General features: G+C 41.9%; 1 protein-coding gene across 2 annotated transcripts in view; it reads left to right on the top strand.

Moving 5' to 3' along the window:
* Window positions 1-20,988, top strand: part of LOC125878966 (alpha-1,6-mannosylglycoprotein 6-beta-N-acetylglucosaminyltransferase B) — a 108,690-nt gene extending 87,702 nt beyond the window's left edge. The window contains exons 14-17 of one of the 2 annotated variants that reach the window (XM_049560513.1): window positions 27-143; window positions 6,043-6,117; window positions 16,052-16,317; window positions 20,265-20,988. In XM_049560513.1, coding sequence (XP_049416470.1) covers window positions 27-143; window positions 6,043-6,117; window positions 16,052-16,317; window positions 20,265-20,463 — 657 coding nt within the window. In that variant the 3' untranslated portion in view covers window positions 20,464-20,988. Of the gene's footprint in view, window positions 1-26; window positions 144-6,042; window positions 6,118-16,051; window positions 16,318-19,875 lie in introns of both variants that reach the window. The other variant, XM_049560512.1, reaches the window with a different exon arrangement.
* Window positions 20,989-21,240: the final 252 nt, after the last annotated feature.

Raw genomic sequence — 21,240 nt, 5'->3', positions numbered from 1 at the left:
ATATATTTCATCTCTTCCTCCCTCAGGTGTCCTCTCAGCATCCATATGCAGAGCAGTATATCGGCAGGCCGCATGTCATCACTGTCGACTTCAATAACTCTGAGGAGTTTGATGCGACCATCCGTGAGATTATGAGGATCAATGTATGTTAATTTACTGGTGTTCGCCATCCAAACTCAGCTCTGCTCATTCAACACAATAATGTTCTTCTAATATTATAGTCTACTACAGTACACTTTACACTGCTGCATAACGATGCTGATGATAATAGTGTGCTCCTGCACACTTTATAGGCTGGCCTGACCCACTTTTGAAGCCCTCATCCTTTAATAGAGCTCTTAATCACGGCATCCTGCATTACAGCAAAATGCTTAGCTGGCTCCCTCTCTGCCCTGCGCGCTGCTAATTGCTTGAGATATTGAGCAGCTCAGTATGTAAACTGTGCCCACACCTGGGTTTACATGGCAGCCTTCCAGAGGCCAGCCCCACAGGCAGAAAGCATTGTCCACAGCAGATCATATTAATCAATCACGCTGTGCTCAATCTGTCACTAGAGCAACATCGAGCCACGGCCAAACCTCTCGCAGTGCCAAGACGCATATGTGCCTCTACCTGCCAGGTGTGTTAAATAGACCTTGTGTTTCCTGCTGATAGAGGCAAAATGAAGTACGAGTTGTGGCGCTGGTAGATGTTTTAAAAGTGGATTGTGCGGATAGGAACAATACTGATCACACAGGCTTAATGTGCAAGTTTCAACTTACTTTTTAAAAGATTGAATTAAAGCAAGAGCAGCTTTATTTTCCATGATCGTGATGAGCACACCAGATACGTGCATGTGTGTTTGATTCAGACACAGATGGGAAAAAAGACATTTGTAATCATGGTTGGTTAAATTTTCACTGGTAATCAACATGACAAATTATACTCTGAAATGCTAAACATGTAAAGAAAATGTTAAAAAAGAAAAAGTGTGACATTTTGCCCAATGTACTTTTATGCTGTCTTACCAAGAGTAAGATGAGAAGTTTGTTACCACTCTTATATGTAACCGTGAAGCTATCATGGGCAGCCTGTAGCTTAGCTTAGCACAGAGACTGGGAGCAGGGGGAAACAGCCAGCCTGGCTCTGTGCAAAGGTAACAAAATCCACCTACCTGCACCTCTAAAGCTCAATGATTAACAAGTTATGTCACAGACTGTTTCTTGCCTGAAAGCAGGAACTTATTGGAGTCCGCTGGTTGCCTGGCAGCTCGTCGCTTTGTTTACACTTTGGCTTTTGTGCCAATTAAACAAAGAAGATATTATGTCTCGATTTAGCTGTTTTCACATATGAACATTGGACATAGGAGTTTGGAGGTTTGGAGTTGCCCTTTCACACATGTAACAACAGAAGATTGTCTGCGTCTGACACGTTCTCACATACTGGAAACGGTTTGGGGTTTGGTTTGGTTTTGGCGAGGGGGAGGCATGACACAAAAACTACGCCACGGAAATGGAAGAGTTTTTTTAGTTTACAAAGCCAGTACATACATGTAATTTGGTCATATATGTCTGAATCTCTTGCCATTCCTTGAAAAAATGTACTTATATTGCGCTTTTCGCAGACATACAGTACAGAGTTATGTACTTAACAAAAAAAGTTGAAATAACTGAAAACATGTTTTATATTCTAGTTTCTTCAAAATAGCCACCCTTTGCTCTGATTATTGCTTTGCACACTCTTGGCATTCTCTCCATGAGCTTCAAGAGGTAGTCACCTGAAATGGTTTTCCAACAGTCTTGAAGGAGTTCCCAGAGGTGTTTAGCACTTGTTGGCCCCTTTGCCTTCACTCTGCGGTCCAGCTCACCCCAAACCATCTCCATTGGGTTCAGGTCCGGTGACTGTGGAGGCCAGGTCATCTGCCGCAGCACTCCATCACTCTCCTTCTTGGTCAAATAGCCCTTACACAGCCTGGAGGTGTGTTTGGGGTCATTGTCCTGTTGAAAAATAAATGATCGTCCAACTAAACGCAAACCGGATGGGATGGCATGTCGCTGCAGGATGCTGTGGTAGCCATGCTGGTTCAGTGTGCCTTCAATTTTGAATAAATCCCCAACAGTGTCACCAGCAAAACACCCCCACACCATCACACCTCCTCCTCCATGCTTCACACTGGGAACCAGGCATGTGGAATCCATCCGTTCACCTTTTCTGCGTCTCACAAAGACACGGCGGTTGGAACCAAAGATCTCAAATTTGGACTCATCAGACCAAAGCACAGATTTCCACTGGTCTAATGTCCATTCCTTGTGTTTCTTGGCCCAAACAAATCTCTTCTGCTTGTTGCCTCTCCTTAGCAGTGGTTTCCTAGCAGCTATTTGACCATGAAGGCCTGATTCGCACAGTCTCCTCTTAACAGTTGTTCTAGAGATGGGTCTGCTGCTAGAACTCTGTGTGGCATTCATCTGGTCTCTGATCTGAGCTGCTGTTAACTTGCGATTTCTGAGGCTGGTGACTCGGATGAACTTATCCTCAGAAGCAGAGGTGACTCTTGGTCTTCCTTTCCTGGGTCGGTCCTCATGTGTGCCAGTTTGGTTGTAGCGCTTGATGGTTTTTGCGACTCCACTTGGGGACACATTTAAAGTTTTTGCAATTTTCCGGACTGACTGACCTTCATTTCTTAAAGTAATGATGGCCACTCGTTTTTCTTTAGTTAGCTGATTGGTTCTTGCCATAATATGAATTTTAACAGTTGTCCAATAGGGCTGTCGGCTGTGTATTAACCTGACTTCTGCACAACACAACTGATGGTCCCAACCCCATTGATAAAGCAAGAAATTCCACTAATTAACCCTGATAAGGCACACCTGTGAAGTGGAAACCATTTCAGGTGACTACCTCTTGAAGCTCATGGAGAGAATGCCAAGAGTGTGCAAAGCAGTAATCAGAGCAAAGGGTGGCTATTTTGAAGAAACTAGAATATAAAACATGTTTTCAGTTATTTCACCTTTTTTTGTTAAGTACATAACTCCACATGTGTTCATTCATAGTTTTGATGCCTTCAGTGAGAATCTACAATGTAAATAGTCATGAAAATAAAGAAAACACATTGAATGAGAAGGTGTGTCCAAACTTTTGGCCTGTACTGTAGGTCACAAAGTGCTTCACAAGGGCAATATTCAACAGGAAAGAAATGATAGAGATGAACGTAGTGAAAAGTGCACAACTAGCAAAACTTTAAAGCTTTTTACAGCTCTGATGCAAACAGGTTACCCAAATTCCTGTCCAAACAGGTGTGTCTTTAGCCGGCTTTTAAAGGAAACCATAGAGATAGCAGATTGTAAGGGAGAGCAGAGCATTCCAAAATTTAGGTGCTCAATTTAAGGCGAGTGCAAAGGACAGACAACAAAGGTAGCGTATTTGATCGGAGGGAGCGAGCTGAGGAATACGGGTGAAGTAGTTCAGCTACATAAGACCAAGCTTGACCGTGTAATGCTCTGTAAGTAAGACTGAGAATTTGGACTGGATCCTAAACTCAACAGGGAGCCAACGATGTGCACCGTTTTGCTACAATGTCCTGGTTGAATGACATGGCTTTGAGGTGTGACGGGTCTCAAATGCTCCGGAGCCAGCATCCCGGTGGCAGACACCACAGGACACCTTCCAGAGCTCATATGTCCATGCCTTGACATGTCAAAGACAAGTCCGATCCATGGAGGCTCCACTGTGGGGGTACCGCTGAGGTACCAGCACGTCCCATGAATGCTCGATGAGATTTGAATCTGGGAAATTTGGAGGCCACGTTGATGCCTTTAGCTTTTTGTCACGTTCCTCTGGCATGGTGCATTTTCCTGCTGGGGGGGGGGGGCACCGCCATCAGGGAGTGCCGCTGCCATGAGGAGTGAAACTTGATCTGGGTGTTTGGGTGGGTGGAGCACTTCAAGTAGCATCCTCATGAATTTCTGGACCAAAAGTCCCCCAGGGAAGCATTGCATTGTAACAAGATTATCAATGTTACTCACTTCACTCAACAGTGGTTCTAATTTTTTGGCTGATCGGTGTATGTTTCCCATGACAATATACCCTTTGAATTTAACTGAATTAATCCCTGCCATATTAAAATGCGGTGCACTTGTGTAACACAACGGGGTGATCAAAACACTGTGATTTACGTTTGAATAAACATTTTGCTACGTTTCTGCAGGGCTGAACACAGCCCTGATGTGTGTTCTTGTCAGCTCTCATTGGGTCATCTCATCATTTCAGAAGCCAGCAAACTGTAACCTAAAAAGTTGTTTATCAACCTTATTCTTACAAGGTAAAGTCTGTTTAATGTCAAGTCCAGCAGATTTGAATGTTTACATTCTCATGTACAGATTATCCTGTTAATGTCTAGATAAGACCAGGATTACAGTGTATGTGTGAAAGGGGCTTTAGTGAGCTCGTGAAGGTGCTGGTAGGCAGATTCTGTTACCCTGACACAGAGCCAAGCTGGCTGTTTCTCTTTGTTGCCAGTTTTTATGCTAAGCTAAGCTTAGCTAACCAACTGCTGTTTCATAATGTTACATTTTCTGCAAATTTCTGCAATAATAGTAGTTCAGTATATGTGATGAAAAGTTAAGTTTTTTGAGATGCATCCTAGTTTACTTACAGTATGTGTTTTCCAAGCTGAGCACATAATGTAATTACTCAACACTTGTTTGCATAGGGTTTGTTTGTAGTGCTGCTGCTAATGATTTTAGATTGCTTCTTCTGTCAGCAAACTCGAGAGCTGCCTGCCTGTCTGACACACTGTTGCCTCAGACTTTAATGGCACCATGGCAACAGTGCATCATGGAAATAAGGGAAACAGGCGGCTGATAAAGAAGCACTAAAATGTCTGAGACACCTGCCCAATCTTACCCACCAGCTGGGTTTGTGTGCCGTCTTCTGGACATGGCTGCTGCCAGCATAACTCAGCTCAGGGACGTTTGATTTTATCGTCATCGATGATGGCATGAAATAATGAATGTTGCTCACATATTTTTGTGGCCGAGCAATGCAATCAGTTTGGGCATATAAATTGCACAGTCATTTTAAAAATGTTTTCCGCTGCTGAATTCAAATCACCCTCTATGAAGCATTCTTTCTCTCTCCCGCGCTCAGATTCTATTATATAAAGATGCCCAAAAGGCAAATTGCATTGCAGAATATCTGATGAAGTGCCAGATACATTTCATTAAACTCAGATGAAATAAAGTAATACGAGAGTGCTAAAAGGAACACAACACTAAAAGGAACCATTTATCAGTTTAAAAGCCTGAGTGCTTCAGTGGCCTGATGGTAAACAATGAGATCTCACTTTAGCTACCAAGGGAGACATTCACTGCACATACACATTCTGCACCGACTGTCCCGACAGAATGTGTCCTAATATAGGTCGTAATTATCGAAATCATCAGAAATACGATAGGTTTAAAAATGCAGTAATTACAGTAATATAAAACTCATCTCCACAGACACTGAACTGCAGTGACTTTTCTACACCCTCATCAAAAGTGCGTCTTTGTCCACATCGACTCCATTCGCACAAAACACTAGAAAGAAAAGGAAAAGTTATTGATCAGTGTTCCCTCAGTGAGTCTGGCTCACTTTCCTCCCATCAAAGAGTCAGACACTGAGTGACAGGCCTTAACAGTGACACTGATAACAGCACCCAAAGGACCCTGAGCGCACAAAAACACCAGCCTACCCGGTGCCGTGTGACCTGTGGTCTGCTGTCACTTTAATCCATTGTTTGACATATTGATGCAGTCATCACTAAAAATAATGAAATCAATTTTCAGCGCTGTCACCTGTGATGTATTAGGTCATTGATTTTAATGTGTGGCTTGTGGCATGATATAAGCCTCTCACAATTACGCTAATGAATATGTCAGCTTTGATTAAGATGCTCAGCTCCTGTAATTACAATGGCTTGGTTCTGTGGACACACACACACACACACACACACACACACACACACACACACACGCGCTCTCTCCCCTGCTGTTTCTTCATCTGTGTGCACATCTGTGTTTGCAGGTGGAGCCGTTCCTGCCCTATGAGTACACCTGTGAGGGGATGCTTGAAAGAGTTCACGCCTACATTCAGAACCAGGTGGGTCTCGAAACTCAACCGGATCAGCAGGCGTGCTGGGTGAGGTCATAATGATGTGACACAAGTTGTTTGTAGGGACACATGTTGCCTCACAGCATAATTAGGCCGGTCACAGTTTTGTAGTGTGAATAGAACATGGAAATAGAAGCAAGATCAACAACTGTTGCTCTTGCAGGTAGTAACACCCTCAAGAAATCTGTTTACAAAAGACCAATGCAGTCATTTCTTACTGAATTAGGTTAAATGCTGGTGGGCAGTCTGTGTGCTATATGTGTTACATATACTGTAGACAGTATAAAAGAGGTGGACAAGGGTCTCTGAGTCTGAGTCCAATGCATTCAAGTGCCTCAAACCTGCATTCTTTGCAATGGTCAGCAGTGGACAGCTTCACCGGTTGCAAAAAGAAGTCTGGTTGTATAGAAGTTGAGAGAAAATTACCCTACTTCTCTCTGATTTATTACCTCAGTAAACATTTTCCTAATGAGTTTATGGGCTCAGTCGCTAGTTTCAAGTCTTCTTGAGTACAGCATGATGTTCACTTTGTAAATTATGGTCCCATTTAGAGTAAAATAGATCATTAAACAGGGTATGCTTCAGGGCGTGGCTATCTGGTGATTAACAAGTCGCGACCACAGTGAATTGTCAATCAGGATAGAGGCGTAGTAATGTGTCATTGCACTGTGGACATTTTAATAGACCTGAACCTGTTTGTGGTGTCAATGCTGTCCACTTTTGCAATGTGTTTCCGTCTCATGAAAGTTAACTGTGACATTTTGGTAGCCTAAAATGTCTAGTTCCAGTTGGGCTGTTCACACAGGACATGCCGCAGCCCCGAGCTCTGCAGCCAGCTTCTGATGTGCAGTATCAGTTGTGGCATCTGGACTATTTTTTTCACAAGCGACAAATGAATCTGGCAAGAAAACACACTGATAATCTATTATGAGCGATACAAAAGATAAATTAGATCTGAAATAAATGATCTGATTAAGATAAAATATGCGCCCAGTGCTTCCACCTATTTGTCAGATGTGTCTAAACAGAGAACAAGAGAGATGAGCAGACACACACACACACACACACACACACACACACACACACACACACACACAAACACATAAGGAGACAGAGATAGAGCTCTACATGTGATTAGAAAAGAGCAGAGGAGCAGAATTGCTTTCTGATCGGTGCAGAGAAATGCACCTCTGTGTGAATAGCAGGGAACCTGCAGACAGGCAGCTGTGTGACAACTGAAATAGCGGGGCACTTTGGCGTTCAGTGTGAACATGGTGTAAGAAGTCACCTGTTCATTTTTTCCAGTAAGTAGATTTTGTTTTGAGCCTGTTTTTCACCAGCCAAATCCCAATTAATATCACAGGTAAAGTGAATTATGGATCCAACTGGCGCTAGTGCTGGTATAGGTGGGCGTGCATAGTGTCCTCAGGTGCTCAGTCAGATCCACGCCTTGTCCTTCCATGGCTCCCCCCTCTCGCCCAAATATGGTCACTGTTGGCTCCAAAAAAAAAAAACAGGATGGCCAAACTTAAGACTTCAAAGCGGTATTCCACAAACCAATGGGTGGTGTCACGTTGGACAAGTCCACTTTTTTATATCCTCCTGAGTACCGAACTTTTAATGGGTATGCTTTTTTAATTTCTCCTAGGTATTTGAGAACAGTAGGAACTGATGAGTGCAAAAAAACTCAACGTTGTCAACGATAATTAAGTCCCAATGTCCTCAAACGAGACGATAATAATGTCCTAATGTCTGCAAACGAGTACCTCCTATTTAGCAGCGTCCTAGCTTGTTACTGTTGCCGTTTTGTATCTGTCTGCTTTTGTGTCAGGATTGGCAGCAGACTGACTTGGCAGAGATGGCTGCCATCTTGTTTTTCCATGGATTAGTGAACTGTGCTCTTACTACCACTAGATGGCACAAAAAAGTGTCCACAAACGAGGACAATAGATCTTAGTTAAGTAGAATAAAGTATAGGGGCAAGCAAACCCAAAATGTGATGTCCTAATGTCAGGAGGATAGAGTCAAAAACTGGTTAGAGTCAAGTCGTGTTATTATAATAGCACTGTTAGTACTAGTGAGTTAGATAGAAAACAGTTGCATAAAGTCTTCTGTGGCCATGAAGCAGCTTTCCAAACAATAACCCTGATGATGCCATCAGTGTTATTTCAGTTTCGGTTCAGCGCCCACAAATTAAAAACAGAAAGCTTGTTCCAAACTTGAGATGAGGTGTTTGAAAGATTAAGGCACTTACTGAGCTAATTAAAGGGTCTAACAACAGGATGCATTGTGGAAAATGTCAGCTAAAATTCCAAAAGGACGTCTTGGCCTTTGCAGAATTTTGGCCGTTCCTCTGAAGTTATGAATATTGTGATTCCCCCCAAGTTTAGAGAAGTACAATATTAAATCCCCTTAAATATACCCTGTGGAGTTTTCCTTTAAAAGTTTTGGTTTAATTTCAGTTTTACTCACCATGATGCATTGTGCGTATCCTTGAGGTCTAAAAAATAAGTTGGATGCATTTTCTTCCACCATAAAACATTTACAAAGGTAATTTTTCTTCAGGTTTTACCAGTCAGTGGAATGGCTGGAATGTGTATCACCTAATGTGCGTCCTTGTACACAAGAAAAACAAAACAGGGACCCACACACTGCAGCAATGCTCCACACTGCAGCTTTAAAGGGCCAGTGTGTAATATTTGGCATGGTTTATTGTCAATCTGAATCTGAATCTGAATCTTCTACCCATTAATATGTTTATACAAGTGTATGATCGCTATAAAATAAAATTTGTTTGGTTTTCGTAACCTTATAATTATGCTTTTATATATATATATATATATATATATATATATATATATATATATATAGCAAGGGCCTTGCTTTAGAGAGATCGCCATCTTGCGCCGCCATGTATGTACGGCAGACCGAGCGGACAATCCAGCCAGCCAGAGAACGCGTTTCGCGTGTATAAATGAACCAACGAAGACAGAGGAAGGAAGGAAGAAGGAGGAGGAAACAGCAGAGTGTGTTGGTAGTTCGTCGATAGAGAGTAGTGAAAAGTTTTTTTAGTTACACGTTTGCGAATCGACCACACTTACCACGCAACAGGAGAGAATGAACCCGAACCGTCATCTGCGAGGAAAAGAAGACGCAACTTCACTCCTTGTGATGCACTCTCTGCGGCGCTTTTCCTCCTGAAGATATGTCTCCCCAACAATGGTAGCAGTAGTACTGAATGCCATTCTGTGCATTCAGCCTTAGATTTCTAAATAAGCATTCACCTCGTCGCTAGATAGACCTACTCCTGAAAAACTCGTGTGCAAGGCTTTTTGTCCCTACGAGGCCACCGTCATTTACCCGATGGGAGGGGTGAGCGAGTGAGCCCTGTAATCTAGAATTTGACCACTGATGTCACTGTTTTCAACCCATTTTACACACTGGCCCTTTAAAAATGGTTAATAAAACTCCCCAAGGACCCTTTAAAATCTACCATATGTTTGTAGTTTGGAGCCATATAAGCTGACAACACTGGCAGCACATGAAGTTATGTATTCAGACATCTTTTAGCAAAAGTGCAAGTGTTTGGAAAGGACTGTACTGAGTATACCAGCAAATATGGAGATGTAGATTTAATGTAGGAGTGGCATGCAGAGATTTTTTGGCTTGTGTACTTTTCCTCTGCTGAAACTGGGTCACAGTAGGAGGAAGCTGCAAACCTAACTTTGAGTATTCATTGAAATCATTTGTGACTGATCGATGTGCAGTTTTAGCACATATTGTCTGACCTTTTTAAAACAGTAGGGTTCTCTAAGTTCTGGTTTGCCTCTTTGGACTCTTTTTAGTTGGACCAGAAACTTTAGATGCAACTGATTGGAACCACTGTACAGTGAGTTTCACTGTGCTTTCCTGGCCTTGTCACCAAATATCAGAATTTCCAATTTTTCCCTACAGTCTCCTCATTTTAAGTGTCTCAGTGGTAAACACAGCACTAGGACAGAATATGAATGGAGAAGGAAGCAATAACATTCAAGCACCTCCATAGAAGACAAAGGATACATGTATTCACCTCTGCTCATTAGGTCAGTCTTCACTGTGAGTCTTCTCAGCTTCTTTGTTGACAGGAGAGGAGAATTAATCGGCTGTTACATATTGGATCCTTGTTTCTGAGCCAATCCGTTGTATTTTCTCAAATGTTTGTGTTGCGCTTTTAGTCGTTTATCATTTGTCCATCTCTTGGAAAAGTTACACAGCATCTAAACGAGGCAAAATGAACTGAAACTGACCACTCTACTGCTACTTCATCTTGCATTACTGAGCTAGCTAACGTCACAGCTCAGGCTATAGGACGCCACTAGTGTCTGTCACGAGCATGAACTTCTCGTCCATGAGTAGATGCACGCCTCCTTCTACGGTTGATGGGTGTAGTTCGGTAGCAAGAGAATATTTCATGCAAGAAACTGCTCACAACACGTCTGTGGATTGTCTTGAATAATGAGCCCGGTCTCACTCCGAAGGCATCGAAATCTGGCGCTTGGGCAGTAATTTGTGGAGTCAGAAACAAATGAAAAAACTGTCCTTAAACGTCGACAAGATACCTGGCCGGTTGCCGTTTAACGGTGCCCCACGGCGTCAGGGGGAAACGCGGCGTGACAAGGACACAAGTTAAGGTGACCAAAATCCGAGTAGGGTGGGTGGGTCCAACAAACACCGACTTTCACCCAAGAGAGCGATGTTTATGTCCAGTAAGATTCTAAAGCCAAACCCTATTCTTTTTTCCTAAAGTTAACCATGTGGTTTTGTTGTTGAAGGAAAACATCGTCAATTTGTAGCATTGTACCAACGTTTTGCGTTCATTTTAAAAGAGACTGTATGTGAATGGTAAATTTCCTGTGAAGTGTATTTTGAAAGAAGACAATGCATGTAACACGCAGAACTTCACACGGTGTCCCAGAACGTCAACAACCAACACACCCAGGGTACCTTGCACGTCATATGTGGACGTGGAAAGTCCATGACCAAACATGTCAATATGTGACAATGTCAGAATGAGAATGTGTTGGAAACATCCCTACTTTCTGCAGAACTACACCCGCTGACCATATCACAGCGCAGAAGGAAAGGTGCATCTACTGCTACCTCATCTAGCATTACTGAGCTAGCTAACATCACAGCTCAGGCTAAAGGACGCCATTAATGATGTCTCCACTGCTCTGCAACTCACATCTCAACAGTTTAGACTGATAAATAGCACTACTGGTAAAAGGAAAATATGTATTTTTGATTTTGGGGTGATCTGTCCCTTTAACAACTAAAGTATCTGTTAGACTTCTGTTAGAACTGTCTCTTCTCCTGAAAGCGTTAATGTCCTTTGAATCCATTTAATAAACTGAAGGTATTCCTCTGTTATTTTCTGAAGTTCCCATTATGGGATTTCTTAGTTGCTTGGCCACAATATTTATTACTCGGCTACACCGCCTGGGTCAGCTATTAAATTCTTTGCAGGCTGCAGCTGCAAGCTTAATAGACTCGCACGGTGACTAATTTTTCTCAATGATGGTCCTCGAGGACAGTGATGAAAGAGAAAAGCAATGCTCATACATAAAAATGGATTTGTTATCCAACCTTTTACACGCATCAAAATGAGAATTCATCAGTAATCAAGACATGATGTTATTGTGCATTTTACTGAAAACCAGGGCGAGTGCTCAGGCAGAAGAGCAACCAAAAATAAACACTCAAACACACCCATTATTACCCCCACACACACATTTCTATACCGTCTGTTTACAGACGTTGTTGCCCTCTGGTACATCCATCATGTTGTGATGGTTTGTATAGTGTCTTGCAGTGGCAGGTTAGAGAAATGTGTTAGCCTTTGCTCTGACACCATCTCTTCTCACGCTGTCAGACACACACACACACACACACACACACACACACACACACACACACTCAACGTGCCGTGACTGACTGAGACTGTGACTGCCCGCCTGGCTTGTACATTGTCAGACTCCCAATCAGACTCTCCTCCCTCTCTTTTCTTCCACTTTTCTTAACTCTCTCTTCCACCATTTCACACTTTTTCCAATTTTATTTCTACTTTCCCAAGTAACTCACAGCTCTTACCCTCATTTTTCTACTGTCTGCCTGAACCTCTCGTCCTCATTATCTCCCACAGTGACTTCCTCTCACCTCCAGCCACTGGCAGAGCTCCGGTCTGACCCTTATACAATGTACTCTTATGGCACCTTAGTCTTTTCCCCTGTAAACATTGTCTGTGTGATTGTATGATGGCACAGGTTTCACCCTTGTCCTATTTCCTTGTGTCCCTGTAATTGTGGAATGACCGACATTTCTCAATCAATACTGGAGGTCAAACACTGTATTTAGAGAGAAAAGAGACAGAGATTTTTTCCCCTAGTGGATAGTAACCATGCAGGAAGAAAAAACAACAGAATGTTAAATTATAACCTCCTCCTGCAGCTCTCCTCTCGGTCCTAAGCCCCTCCCACTATTTCCCATACACTGATTTTTTAATCTTATTTCATAGTAGAGTTGCACATAGCTCATTTGCTCAGCTCCTCCTTGCCCCGGTCTCTCTTTCTGTTTACAAGACAACAAATGAGGCAAGAGTTAGCGCGCTAACATTAGCCACCCAACCGTCCCTTCGCCTCACTCCCTGCACTGTGGACTGCTTCCCTTAAAGGAGAGCAGGCAGCAGCTCAGGAGATGCTTCTCGGGCGGAGGATTTAGTGGCTCTAATTTGGCCATGGCAAACTCCCCCCAACGCGAGCTGGTGTCCAGCAGCAGTGCAAGGTATAACCTGTGTAACAGCAGCAACAGAAAGTTTGCTGATCCAACTGGGAGTTGGGGCTGTTTAGTCCCCTAGAGCTGGGGTTTGCCCTGGCTGGATTCGGCTGCTGCAGCTGCTACTGGGGGTCTGTCTCTGCAGCTACTACCCGCTCTTTTCCTGTAGAGGTGGGGAGTGAGGCGGTGAACACACTGGTGTTTGAGGCTCTAGTTGACGTTTGCCACATAAATGTAAACTTGCCACCGCCATGAGCCTTTAGCTCCAATTACCAGAACGCTAAACTATGGGCAACATTTTTTCTCCATCTCTGAAAGGCTTTGTTAATATTATCAGGTGTTTTATTTAGTTTATTGTCAGATCCTCTTTTCGATAAGTCCATCTTCCTTTTTTGGGTTGCTCTGCAGTGTAGACAGTTGTTGCCAATGCAGGAATAACAACTTTCTTGGCAGGATTCTCCGCCATTAAATCAGGCTTTCACCAAAGGGACATGCACATGTTATCTACATTTGTAAGGCAGCCAATAGGAACAGTCTCTCTCTGAAATGACCTGTGATTGGCTAGGTACAATCTCCTGTCACAGCCTAGGTTTTCTAAAGCCTGAAAACAGAGCCAGGAGGAAGTGTAGAAGTTGGGTTTGCTCTCAGACCACTTGAATTACAATATGCTCAAGGTTTACGATGGAATTTTTTCCCAAGTAGACCAAAATTACACTGCCTATCTAAGCTTAAAAAAAATAGTGATGACAATGTCTTGAGAGGGCTGTGAGGTCATCCCATTTGTCGGCATGTAGTGGTTCAGAATGACAATGACCAGCTTTCCCTTGCAGCAGGACATTTATAGATAACCTCTATCTGAGATACCTCAATGAACATAAAACCTACTGATGATGTCACCATTCCCCAGTATGTGACAAATCAACAATAAATGGTGGCTCCAGTGAAATAGGATAAGTGCTCATGCCCAGGTAAAAGCCTGATTTATGAAATGGATGTTGGTTAGTATCTATCTTTTTCCCCACAGTCGTTTTGACTTGTCACAGCAGGAAGAGCACAGGTGTGAATAACAGGATTAATGAGGGCTTGATTCCATTTAGCTGCCTCGGTTTCAGGGTCCAGGTGTTGTTCATGCTGGCTCACTGTCACTCTGTCATGGCTTACTGGGACACGTGATTAAAAGTGAGCCACCATTAGTGTGACACCTGTGTTCTGACTGCTATGACAGTTCAGAGTGTCTTCTGTGTTTGTTAGAATAGTCATCTATTGTGCTGAAAAAGTGTGCACGTTTATACCTAAACTTGCAATAAAGTACTGGCAACTCATTTTCAATCCTGCTTTTGTTTTATTCATTTTTAAGTCTGTTTTCTTATTCTATTCATTTTTATTTTTATTTCTTATGCCCTTGGCATTCTGCACTTAAAATACTCATCCTATTCAACTGTGTTTCATTCTGAAAACCCTGATAAAGAAAAAAAGTTGCACAACTGCAGCAAGTAGTTACATGATGAAGTTACAAGGCTTGTATATGATTAAAATAGACAGTTCAGTTAATTACTTGCCTGCAGGTTCTCCTCTAATTAAGCACATAATATCTATAGTACGTGACATGGTTAAACAAAGTTCCTTCTAACCTGTGCGGTCGCCTGGTTGCAGGTTTTGCTTGTCTAGACTTTAGTGGTTGAGCTGTTGAGTATAATATCACCATAAGATCCAGAGTGTCTGCAGGTCTTTACAGAGTCTTACAATGTCTTAAATTCAATTATATAAATATAGGGTCTTAAAAACCATTAATAGCCTTAAATTTCAACCTGGTCTCACTCCGAAGTCATCGAAATCTGGCACTTGGGCAGTGACTTGTGGCATCAGACACTGACGAAGAAAGCTATCCTTTAACGTCGGGATGATATACAGCCAGTCACTGTTATAGTTAAATGGCGCTCGGTGGCGTCAGAGGGAAACGTGGAGGGACAAGACTAAACGTTAAGGGGGTGAAAGTCCGGGTAGGGTGGGCTGAAGGGTGGGCGATTGGTCCAGCAAATGGCGACTTTTACCCAAGAGAGTGGTGTTCGCATCCTGTAAGATTTTCAAGCCAAACTCTTTCTTTTTTCCTCAACCCAACCACGTACTTTAGTTTTTAGAGGAAAAGAAAACTTAGATAATTTTCCTGTGAAAACAAAAGTGCATTTTGAAAGAGGACAATCCATGTTACAGGCAGAACTTTCAGGTCGTATGTGGACGTGAAAGGTCCATGACCAAACGTCGATATGTGGCGAGGTCGGAGTGAGAATGTGTTTTGATCTAATTTGATTTATCCATATTTTAATTTGCTTTTGTCACAATAAATCAAGTTCTTCTGCACTGAGATCCACATTTCTGATGTTACAAATCTTTAAAGCTACCACTGAACCTAACTGTCTTTTGCCTTTATGCCTCCACTGACCCACTGGCCCCACATACAAAACTAAATATATGCACACATAAAAATAAACTGTGTGAATAAGAAATATTGTAATTAGAAATCATAGCATATCCATTAACCCCTGCTATCCATCTCCATCTCTTAACCTCGCCCCTTTACATCGCTCCTTATATTCTTGATGAGCTGTGCGTGGGTCTGTGTGTGTGTTGGAGGTGTTGTCTGTGTTGAGGAGTGGAAGTGCAGTGGAGAGATTGGAAGCCCAGTTATTGCCTGCGGGCGCTGGGAGCCTGTTTAATAAACGGGTCTGGAGGCCAGTGGGACATGTCAGAGAAATGTTATTACCTGGGTCTTATGAATAGCCCCAGCTGGAGGGGGGAATCTAATCAGCGCTCTCGCCAGAGTCTAATTCTGCCTCCAAAGCTCATTTGTTATTGGGTGGCATAACTGCATTCATATCATTTCCTGGAAGATTGACGAGGACTTGTCAGCTCTGATAAGCACCTTTGTGTCGTAACGGTCCTTTTATTATATCCTCTATCAGCTGTCCGGATGTATGTGTGGCAGAGCTGAATGTATAATTTGTCACCACTCTGTGGTGGAGTGTCGAGTTTATTTCAGCTGACAGGTCAAAGTGTTTGTGATATAACTCTGAACATATTACTGATCTGGGTCACTTTATCTTTGCCCCTGCAGGACTTTTGTTCCCCTGAAGTTCCGTTTCCTCCAGTAAACTCGTCTTGGCTGAGCAGCCCTCCCAGTCCTTTCATCCTCCTGCCGAACTCCAGCATCCTAACTTGGGCCTCCAACGCCAGCTCCTACACATCCTGGCCACCGCTCAGCGCACTCCGGCTCTTGGCTTCGCTGGAGGGCCAGTCATGTGTGAAGGCATGCCAGAGTGCAGGACTCATCTGCGAACCTGCCTTGTATCGTTTCATCAACATCAAGGAGGCCTTCAGCGCGTAAGATCTTTCTTCTCTGGGATGATTTGTCATATCATGATGCACAATTTGAACCAAAACATTTTTTTATCGTTTCAATTGCTCCTGCTGACACAAAAATAACACGACATTATAACAAATTAGTTTTGTTAAGTTTGCAATTTTTGATATAACAGAATTTCAAGGTATCAGAATGTATCAGGGTAAAATTAGACACAATATTTCAGAGTTTTTAATGATAAAAGTCCCTCTTTAGACCCGTTTTATCGTACTTGTACTAATACTAATATTTCATTTAACACAGTTTTCCCACATAATAGTGTTCTGAAAAGGGGCTGGAAGAGGATCTACTCTTTCTCCCTCATTGAGAAATTTGCTTGCAAGAACATTTTACTTTCACTTGTCGCTCCAGCACTGCTTGCGCTTGGTCTTGGTTGACCAGTGAAACAGCAGTGCACATGAAGGTGGCTAAAGTTAGCATTCGCAGAAACATGGGAAAGATTCAGTCATAAATGTTGGAGCCTCGGTCAGATCCAGACTCAGATGAGGAGTCAGTTGTGCACCCAAATCAGCGGCGAGCACATATACGAATGGTAAGTGTAGTTAGCGTATTTTATTTGTTTGTTTATGTCATTTGTTAGTTGGTGGGCTAACTGTCATAATAATATCTGCTACAATGGTGTTTTTGGCACACAAGGAAGCCCAAGGGTCAGATCTTTCACTATGCTAATGCTAACTCTGCTCTCTGTTTTGAGGAGTCTGCTCTGTGCTGGAGGTTTCAGGTTTTTTTGCTGGTGTTGTTTCAAAGTCAGTTCTACCATCGACATGTGTTTCCTGTAGTGGAAAGCGCTTGTATCTAATATAGCTTGCCTGGTGTATGTTCGAATCTCAGATTTTAGGGAAATACAAAATATCGCGGAATGTGAAAAACCTATCTAGTAATAAACTTTGCATAGAAACAAGTCAGTATAGTCAAGGTCAGACATTTTAGAGCACTGGTTCCCAACCGGTCCAGCCACATGGTCTAGATTTCCCCTGAGTCATTAATTCAAGGTCCACACAGTTTGATATATTCAGCGTCACACTTTCATTCGGCCATGTCATCGAGTAAGTTTGCTGTCTCTTTAAAGGATCTGTCCTTAAGTCACTCACACTACAACAGGAAATGGCACTTAAAAATTAAAGCTCTGTGCCGGAAATTCTCTGTACTTCAAAATAAAGTGTGTTTTTTACAGACTTGACAAGTTTGAGAGTCACTTGCGGTCCATTTAGAATGGACCTACGGCCCACTTTTGGACCACGACCCACCAGTTTGGAACCACTGTTCTGGAGGATAAAAACAGAAGAAAAGCACATTTTTGAGTGAAGGGGGACTTGAAATGAAAACTATTTTTAATAATTGTTTTGAATGACATGAAAAAAATGGATCATCAATCATTTTATTCCCATGATGGTAACATATACAATGTTATGGATGAAAAGTTATTTAACAAACAGGAGACAATTTGTCTATTTCAGTGGTAGTTATTCTAATGTGGGAGAGGTCAGCTGTGGAGTGCCCCAAGGAAGCTGTCTCGGACCATTGCTATATACGATATTCACAAATGATTTACCACTTGTTTTAAATAAGGCTACCATATCGATGTACGCGGATGATTCAACTATATACATGTCAACAACTACATCTTTTGAGTTAAACACATTCCTTGATTTGGAGTTGCGATCAGTGGTTAAATGGATAGAGGGAAACAAGTTAGTTCTTAATGTTTTAAAGACAAATAGTGTTATATTTAGCTCTGCTCACACTCTTCAAAGTTAACCTAAGTTGAAGCTCTGCATAAATGAATTATCAGTTAAACAGGTCAAAGAAACCAAACTCCTAGGTGTTATTTTAGACAGTAAATTATCATGGACAAAACATATTAATAAAATGGTTGCTAAAATGGGAAGCAGTATTTCAGTTGTTAAAAGATGTGCAGCATTTATGTCACAAAGCTCAACTAAACTAGTGATTCAATCTCTAATATTGTCCAATCTAGACTATTGTCCTGCAGTATGGTGTAGTGCTACACTGGAAAATATAACAAAGTTGCAAAAAGTACAGAACAGGGCAGCTCTCATAGCGCCACACTGTGGCTATAGGACAAATATTGTTGGAATGCACAATTATTTAGGTTGGCTACCTGTTAAAAATAGATTAACTTATTCATTACTAGTATTTTTTAAAAATATCATTGCAGCAAAGAAACCATCTATTTTGTATAAGAAAATATCTTTTAGCTCAGATAGACATAACTACGCAACCAGACTTGCTACAAGAGGAAGTTTTACATTACCAAAAGCAAGGACAAACGCAGTTAAACGAATGGTTATATATAGAGCTATGCGAGACTGGAACGCGCTCCCAGAACACATTGCACAAGAAAACAGTAAAATTAGATTCAAAAAGTTAGTTAGGATACATCTATTGACCAGAGATGCTTGGTAAATAGGCAAGCTGAAATTACATCTGCTGAGGTAACAGCAAAATATGAACGTTCAGTTGATTGGGTGATGTGTCCTGAGAGAGCGTGAGCTGATGAAACAAGGAAAACAGGAGTCATTCTTATTGATGAAGAAGGATAATATTTGACTTGCGTTATTGGGTTCGTGAAAAACTGGAAATTTGAAGAATATAGACTTATTTTGTTTTTGTTTTGACATTGCATGTGAGATTAATGTGTGAAATCGATTATAAATTAAATTGTTGGACTGAATAACGGTATTAATTAGAGTTTTGTTTTACACATATGATACATATATAGACATTGGATGAAATATATTTATATGTAAATGTTACATATACCCTTTGCTGACCTGTAGGAGCTGTCGTGTATGTGTATTGTCTTGTGTTTTGTTTTGTTTTTCTGTATTATGTGTGATTATGTGTTGTAAATGGAATAATTGTATTGACACAATGTAAAGACTGTTGAAAGGACCCCAGGAAGAATAGCTGTTGCTGTACAACAGCTAATGGGGATCCTAAATAAAACAAACAAACAAACAAACAAACAAACATACAGTAAACTGAAAGAGGAACTTAATGTGTTCTTGCCCATTGCACCATCCACTCTATTGATGACTGTGTGAAATGTATAGTGCCTTGTCGGGACCTTCTTTAATAGGAAACAATGGATCTCAAGCAGCCTGCAAACCAATCCCGAATCTGCATTTCCAGTGTCAAAATTGTGCCACAGCACAAAGTACAGAATCAGACCCTGGCTCAGCCTTTCACTGTATATTTGGTGAATTATCACCGACACCTTCTGGCACTCTTGCTAACATTAATATCAAATATATTACTGAGTTTTATTAGTGGAATGATAATTAATGAAGCGCGAGCAAAAGTCAGGAAGACAGTAATGTAATCCATTTCTCATACCATCTGTCTTTCTTTTCTTGCAGGCATTCTCACTTACATGCTCTCATTGTCAGGGGCTGTTTAGATGTCAGCTGTTCTAGCAGCTAATCACATTAAACCATTGTCGGCGTATCATCTTGTTGCTGTCCTTTAAAATATGATTTTCTTTTTGCTTTTAGTACGTTCATGCTGCTGTTGTGTGCACCCTCCACCTCCCCATCATCGCCTAGTCTTCGCAGCTTCATCAGCTTCATCAGCTTCATCAGCTTCATCAGTCTCAGGAGAGTTATCATCCACCATCACCAGTGTCTGGACTCCATGGGGGGGGGATTTATCTCACTGCTCAGAGAAAATGCCCCTCAATTATTAAATCTCCCTGTGGAGTCTGAGAGCCAAAGTTTTCCTGTCAGATCCTGCTCATTACATATCATGTGTTAATCTGTGAACCTGTAATCTGCATCAGTTGTCTGTTTCTGCATTCACCTTGAAATACCCTTTCAACTTGAAAAATGAAGTCCTAACCTGTGCCCTCCTCCGCCGCCTCCTCCTCCTCTGTCTTTGTTTCCAGGCTGGACCTCCAGTGTGACGGAGTGGAGTCCGAGATGAACCACATCTTCCCTGCCTTCTCAGCAGAGCACGCTGAATGCGGCCTGCAGCAGGACCCGCTGCTGTTCAGCTGTGCCGGCTCCAGTGCCAAATACCAGCGCCTTTGCCCCTGCAGGGACTATCGTATCGGCCAGGTGGCACTGTGCAGAGACTGCCTATGACCAGAGGAGGATGCATGGACGGAGACTCTTTTCTAACACTTGGTGAGATCGCTTTGAAAGGGAGAGTCTGTGGAGAAATGCTGTTATACATAAACTCTACTCCTTTACCTCTGACCAAGGACTGGCTGCCAAAATTGTAAGACAGTATTACCTCTCAGGGAACTGCATGATTGTACTTTGAATCTAGTGAGTGTGAAGCCTCACTTTAAAGGTTTACATGGCTGCATTAGGACCACAGTCATTACAAAAGTCGCGATGAAATGTGTCACGTGATGGATCGGTTAGATTAGTAAAGAAATTATGAGCAATCAAAATGAAAGCTTTGATTTAAAAAAATGCAAATGCTTGAAATTCTTGAAATTCACAAGTGTGTTTACTCAGTGTTGTGTGAATACCTACAGTATCATAGTGGAGTTTGGATATTTGTACTAGATGCACCCAAAGCCATTTACACCATGTCGAGATGTACTATTTTACATGTCCTGTAATGAATATATTTGTACATAAGTGTTGTTTAATAAAATACAGGGGAAAAAAGTTGGTGCCATTATTTATAATGGGATATGGGTGGAAATTATTAGAATTAATTATCTTTTGAATTACGAGATTCTTTCTAAATTATGGTACATCATTAATCTTTTATGGTCAATTTCACAAAGCAAAGTGTGAGGAAATATCCTAATTACTTCTTTCAGATTTTGATTTATGTGCAAACAGTGCTGCAGACTCAAACTCATTTGTTTATAACGCAGTCTTTGGATACAAGGTGACAAAAGT

This window comes from Epinephelus fuscoguttatus, linkage group LG19 (genome assembly GCF_011397635.1).
Source record: "Epinephelus fuscoguttatus linkage group LG19, E.fuscoguttatus.final_Chr_v1".
NCBI classification, from domain to species: domain Eukaryota; kingdom Metazoa; phylum Chordata; class Actinopteri; order Perciformes; family Serranidae; genus Epinephelus; species Epinephelus fuscoguttatus.
Note: the sequence above shows the minus strand (reverse complement) of the source record. Positions and strands in the feature narration are given on the sequence as shown.